Here is a 6,218-nt window from a genome sequence, read left to right on the forward strand (position 1 = left end):
TGTGTGTGTGTGTGTGTGTGTGTGTGTGTGTGTGTGTGTGTGTGTGTGTGTGTGTGTGTGTGTGTGTGTGTGTGTGTGTGTGTGTGTGTGTGTGTGTGTGTGAGAGAGAGTAGCCAGGTCACCCGTGATACAAGTCAGTATTCAACATCCAGCCATGTCCGACGACGTCGGGGAGGTGACGTGAAAACTGGCCACTAGGGGCAACAGTGATATAAATTAGTTTTTGACATTTCAATTTTTTGTATTTTTTTTTACATATTTAACTAGGCAAGTCAGTTAATAACAAATTCTTATTTACAATTACGGCCTAGGAACAGTGGGTTAACTGCCTTGTTCAAGCGCAGAACGACAAATGTTTACCTTGACAGCTCAGGGATTCAATCTAGCAATCTTTCAGTTACTGACCCAAAGCTCTAACCACTAGGCTACCTGCCGCCCCAGGTAGCCTATCCCAAACCTTAACCGTTACTTTAACCATTCGGAGTTAATACCTAACCTTAAAGTGTGGTAGTTAATGCCTAAACTTAAACATTCTGATTTAAATCCTAAACTGTGAGACTGTGAGAGCTTCAGCCACTCCATTGTGTTAGTGCACTCCCTTAAGGACGGGATTTATCGAACATCAGGAAGACACCCTACTCACTCAACGAGTCAGTTCACAGTCGCAACTCTAGATTGAACAGTGCAACTCTCTAAACACGCGCGTTTGGGTTTAGTGCTTTTTCTACAGACAACAGCCACGCTGTTTTTGACGAGCGCCAGCGCCGAACTTTAATTTATGGATTTAACCAGCCAAGTTGTGACGCATTTGGTTTCCCTGTGTTGTTAACACGTTATGAAGCCACATCTTGTCGTCTATTTGTGTAACAGGAATTTTAGTCTAGGCATTTGTGACTTGAATAACAATCCGGATCGGGAGTATAATTTAATATGAATGACAACAATATGGATTCTGATCAAGTTCAACAAACAGGTTGGTGACATTATATAGAATAGATTATAGAGTTTATTTATATAAATGTCTAGTTTCAAATATCATTAAAACTTTGTAATTCAGCGAATGTAATTCCTACCACTACATATATTGGAAATGAGCTGCATTTTTCATTGAACAGTTGTTACATTGTTAACATGTTTTGTTTTCAGTCGGATTCTGACTGCAATTATGTAGTCTAATATGGCTTTGTGTTATGTTCTAATTAAAGGAACATAACAGTTTACTGCGTGATTGACTGATTGATTGATTGATTCATTATTTGATCAATTCATTCTTTAGATGGCAGCACATCAGAAGAATCAATAAGTAGTCCTAATCAAAGGATGACAAGATATCAGATCCTCACATTGATATCAATGGCATCTGTCAACTTCAGCTCAATGATCTGCTACTCTATACTGGGGCCATTCTTCCCCAACGAGGTAATGTTCAGGCTATGCTGTCTGAGCAGTAATGCTGAATTATTATGCAGAATCATGATTTCTTTATTCAGATTATAGAATAAATTGTCAGGTTGCCAATGGAGAAAATAGCCTACAAAACAGAAATGACAAATGTTAAAGTTCACTCTTAATTTTCTTGGTTGGATGGAAGATATCACTTATTGTTTAAATGATTGTGTGTGTATCATGTGATGGACTTGAGAAAAGCCCCAGAGGGCAATGATGTGCCGTACAATGGACACTCACACATCAACACAGGTCAGATGATAGGCTGTCCAGTGGACATATGCATTTCAGTGACCAGAGAGTAGTCTATTGTGACTGACTGAAATCTCTGTTATAAGGCCTAGGCTATATAATGGTCTCAGAATAATGACATAACCAACGTAATAAAGTCATGACGACTGAAATGATAGCCTGTGGTAGGTATAACAAAAACTCAAGTAACGGCCCAAACCTTCACGGGTGAGTTTTCCAACACAACATCAGATCATCTTTGGCGTGAATATCATTGTTTGTCTATTGCCTACCAATTGACCGGAGCTGATCTTTCTGCTTTTGGGAAACTCACCCCAGATGATCAAACTGTGGCTAGTGATAGACTGACCCGAAACAACACTTTGAGTCACGACTGTTTCATAAAGTCAGCTGTTATGACTGTTGCCCAATTTTGTGAAGCACATGCCCTCGTCTTCCGGAAGGAAAACCACTTCTTGTACACAATCTTAACAAGTTTTTTTTTTTCAGCAATTTTTTTGCAGTATTTGTATGTTTGATTATTGTAATGCATTGATAGTACAGGACCATTATGTATGAATTGTTTCTACTCAGGCCATGAAAAAAGGAGCCAGTCAGACTGTCATCGGACTTATATTTGGCTGCTATGCTCTGTGCAATCTGATGGGCTCTTTAGTACTGGGTAAATATGTAAGTATTTGGAATTACTAGGCTATGTACCAAATGACACCCTATTCCCTATGTCGTGCACTACTTTTGACCAGACTCATGGGGAATATGGTGCCATTTGGGAGGCACACATCCTACGTCTAGTCATCAGACTACTCTGCTTGCAACATGACTTGTCACACACGTAACACATGGCTCCTCTCTCTGTCCTTTCAGATTGTCCAGATCGGGGCAAAGGTCATGCTAATTTCAGGCTTATTCGTATCATCGGGGTGCACCATTCTCTTTGGGTGAGTAAGTTATCCATCAACAGACACTAGCCAAAGCACATTTCTAAGTGCCCTCTTCAACATTTTACTGAACTTGGACAAATACATATTTTCGTCTAAAACTTTTCCCCTTCTTGTTTTGCAGCTTACTCGACCGAGTTCCCGAGGGAGCTACGTTTATTACTTTGTGCTTTATCATAAGGTCTGTTGATGCTCTGGGCTTCAGTGCTGCAATGACTTCTTCTTTTGCAATTTCGGCAAAAGTTTTCCCCAACAACATAGCAACTGTTCTGGTGAGTTTAGTCAACCAAGCCTTGTGTACGGGTCTTGCCTGGTATGTTATGTGTAGGCAATAGACACCATGCTCAAACAAAAAAGCATTATGGTTTAGGTTGTTAAAATGTTTTGTATCCCAAAAGTTTTCCCCTATTAGTGTTGTGGCTGTCTGAAAGCCTCCTTAGCAACAGGCATCGTGACTAGTTCCTTCTATTTGGTCGTAATGATATGATGATACAATTGGATTCTGTTTGGAATTGTAAACAAAAGCCTGTGGGTACGAGGTAAAACTGCGTGTGGACGTTTACTGTGTTGAATTTGTCTTCTCAGGGTAGTTTGGAGATCTTTACAGGGCTGGGTCTGATACTGGGACCACCAATAGGTGGATGGCTGTATCAGTCTTTTGGATACGAAGTCCCTTTCATGGCTCTGGGATGCTTTCTATTTCTCATGGTCCCCTTCAACATCTACATCTTACCAAGCTTTGGTAACTGTTTATTCATGAACTTTTAACTAATAGTCATCTGTCTATAAACTAGTTTTTTTTTTATTTAACTAGGCAAGTCAGTTAAGAACAAATGTTAATTTACAATGACGGCCTACCCCAGCCAAACCCAGACTGCGCCACACTATGGGACTCCCAATCAAGGCCAGATGGAAGGCAGCCTGGATTCGAACCAGGGACTGCAGTGACGCCTCTTGCACTGAGATGCAGTGCCTTAGACCACTGACACTATTTCGTATTTTTTTGGAGGGGGGGGTTAAATTATTCTTGTGATGATATTTTGTGCGAAATTATATTAATCTGTTTTTTCCACTGTTCAGCTGCTGATCCTACCAAGGACTCCTTCTTCAGGCTGTTCACACGTCTGAAGATAGTCCTCATTTGCTTTGCCATATTCACCCTGAGCTCTGGACTTGGCTTTCTGGATGCAACCTTGTCCATATATGCCATTGATAAGGTAAAGCCAGGCGTATACCATGGTAGGGGTGAATTCCATTTCAATTCAGTTTACTTAATGAATTGACTGAACTGGCATTTTCCAAACCCTGGTATAATTGAAGGCCTCATATTTGAAAATGCATTTCAAAATGTGATTGTTATGTCTAGTAGGATGGACCTCGATACCTTAATATGTTTCTCCTTTGTTTCTACATGTAGTTTGACCTCTCTCCAGGTTATGTGGGTCTTCTCTTGCTTGGCCTGTCGTTGCCTTACTGTCTGGCCTCACCTCTGCTGGGTATCGTTAGTGACAGGTTCCCTGTGAGTACAGTTAACCCAACACTATACCAACCAATGCCAGTGGTGTATCGAAGTCACAACTTCTCTTTTACACACATAGACAATAATGTGATTTTACCTTCTGGTTGTGTTTCCAGTCCACAAGGCCATGGTTGATGGTGCTAGGAGGCTTGTCTACAGCAACTGGTTTCTGGTTCTTAGGTCCTGTCCCCATTCTGCAGATACAGAGGTCCGAATCTGTTATTATCAGTGTGAAATGCACTATTATTACTATACTTGTACTACTATTATACTAACAATAAGAATTATACTTTTTTTGTCTATTTAGTCAGCTGTGGCTGTTGGTCTTCATGCTGGGTGTCATAGGATTCTCTCTAAGCATGATTGCCATCCCCACCTTCCCTGAAATACTCAACTGTGCATAGTGAGATTACCATTTACATACACACCAGGGCACGTACACACACACGCATATACACATATACTATATTTACAATGTCCACTTTCACTTAGAAAAACAGGTGTCATCATAGTGCATGAGGTGCAGGACACGGAATAATATTGACCATTTTCCAATGGCAGTGAAAATGGATTTGAGGAGGGGCTGAGCACTCTCGGACTGGTGTCTGGATTGTTTGGAGCAGTGTGGTCCATTGGGTATGTGCTTAAAGTATTTGTCATATCAACTCTCGTGAGGCATGATTTGAAGGTTCGAGTTTGGAGATATGAATCCTAAACAAAGGTGTGTTTTATTTGTTCAGTATGTTTTGTGGTCCAACGCTCGGTGGCTTCACCACACAGCAGCTGAGCTTTGAGTGGGCTGCTTCTGTTCAAGGAGGCCTGGCCTTTTTAGCCGTAAGTATGGCTATTTACCTATCCTATTATACACACTTCAATACTGTCAGTCCTGCCTCGACACTAATGACGCTACGGATGGGTAACTCAAATTACTGTGCTAAATTGCTTGCTTTGACATCAACACATTTTGCTAGTTAGTGAGAGGTATTGAGGTCACATGGATTTTCCTTTATTTTCCACATGGGTCTTAGCCCTGGGCCAAGTAAAAAACTGGGATGTCTGAATACAACTAATGTGTCCTCCTCTCCTCAGGCTTTCTTTCTTGGTATATATTTTCTCTGTCAAGGAACACGACAAAGAAGGTAATGATTCCATCATATATTTTGTTTATTAACATTAAAAAATAAAAAAATAGAAGAGAAATGTTGAGAAAGTCATTTGAAAAGAGTAACCGGTCCGGAGAAATGTTTATTTGTCCCCGAATTTGCTTTTATATGTTTGGATCTAAAGGGCTCCTCAGATCAAGAGGAAAATACCTTCAGATGAACGTACCCGTCTTCTGTCCTGAACAACGATCATCTACCAGGAACATGTACAGTGAGAGATGGGTACCAAACAATAAACACCACTTCTTAAAATATTATGTCTATGTATTGCTAGAGATTGAGGTGGGCATGCATTGTATTGCTAGAGATTGTGATAAAACAGAACAATGAGAAAGATATTTCACCAGATGTATAAATGTGAAGCATCCGGTTGGCGTTTCCACTCATTACCAAACATGGTGGTGAGAGGAAGCCCAGTGGCCGGGAGTGGGAGAAGATGGAGCGAGATGGATTTTGGCCGACATTCTGCAAATTTTCTCATCGATGACACATTTGATGTTTCCAAAACTGTTACGAACAGAGTGGACTACGTTTTGTAGACTTTACCCTTTGCCAAAGTTTAAAAAAAAATTGCATTATTTAGGAGTGCAAGGGCAAATTTCACAGAGTAGATGTTCCCTAACAGAAATATGCAAATACATGCTAGAACGCACCAATAGGCTCTCACTAGCTTTTGCTTGGCTATGCCCATCTCACTTGTTCTGCCCACTATGATTAATTTGCTTACATTGGAAACGACAGGCTGTGCTCTATCCTGGGTTAGTTATGAAAAATCTTTGGTGATAATGTACAGTGCATTCGGAAAGTATTCAGACCCCTTTACTTTTTCCACATTTTTGTTACTTTATAGGCTTATTGTAAAATGTATTAAATAAAAACATTTCCTCATCAATCTACACA

General features: G+C 40.4%; 1 protein-coding gene across 1 annotated transcript; it reads left to right on the forward strand.

The window, feature by feature from the left end:
• Positions 1-104: 104 nt before the first annotated feature.
• On the forward strand, positions 105-5,570 carry slc18b1 (solute carrier family 18 member B1). The gene is made up of 14 exons (XM_021573792.3): positions 105-973; positions 1,277-1,419; positions 2,272-2,367; positions 2,563-2,636; positions 2,761-2,908; positions 3,222-3,378; positions 3,717-3,853; positions 4,054-4,155; positions 4,272-4,363; positions 4,463-4,558; positions 4,717-4,791; positions 4,896-4,989; positions 5,245-5,294; positions 5,443-5,570. Exons 1-14 carry the CDS (start codon positions 931-933, stop codon positions 5,498-5,500), a joined length of 1,365 nt encoding a protein of 454 aa, XP_021429467.3. The 5' UTR covers positions 105-930; the 3' UTR covers positions 5,501-5,570.
• The last annotated feature ends 648 nt before the right edge of the window (positions 5,571-6,218 follow it).

Source organism: Oncorhynchus mykiss, chromosome 19 (assembly GCF_057628025.1).
Source record: "Oncorhynchus mykiss isolate SJ-2025 chromosome 19, ASM5762802v1, whole genome shotgun sequence".
Classification (NCBI taxonomy): Eukaryota; Metazoa; Chordata; class Actinopteri; order Salmoniformes; family Salmonidae; genus Oncorhynchus; species Oncorhynchus mykiss.

Coding starts and splice junctions, on each gene's coding strand:
- slc18b1 (XM_021573792.3), top strand. CDS start 931: ATGAATGACAACAATATGGATTCTGATCAAGTTCAACAAACAG. Junction 2,909..3,221: donor ACAACATAGCAACTGTTCTG/GTGAGTTTAGTC, acceptor TTGTCTTCTCAG/GGTAGTTTGGAGATCTTTAC. Junction 4,792..4,895: donor GGAGCAGTGTGGTCCATTGG/GTATGTGCTTAA, acceptor TTATTTGTTCAG/TATGTTTTGTGGTCCAACGC.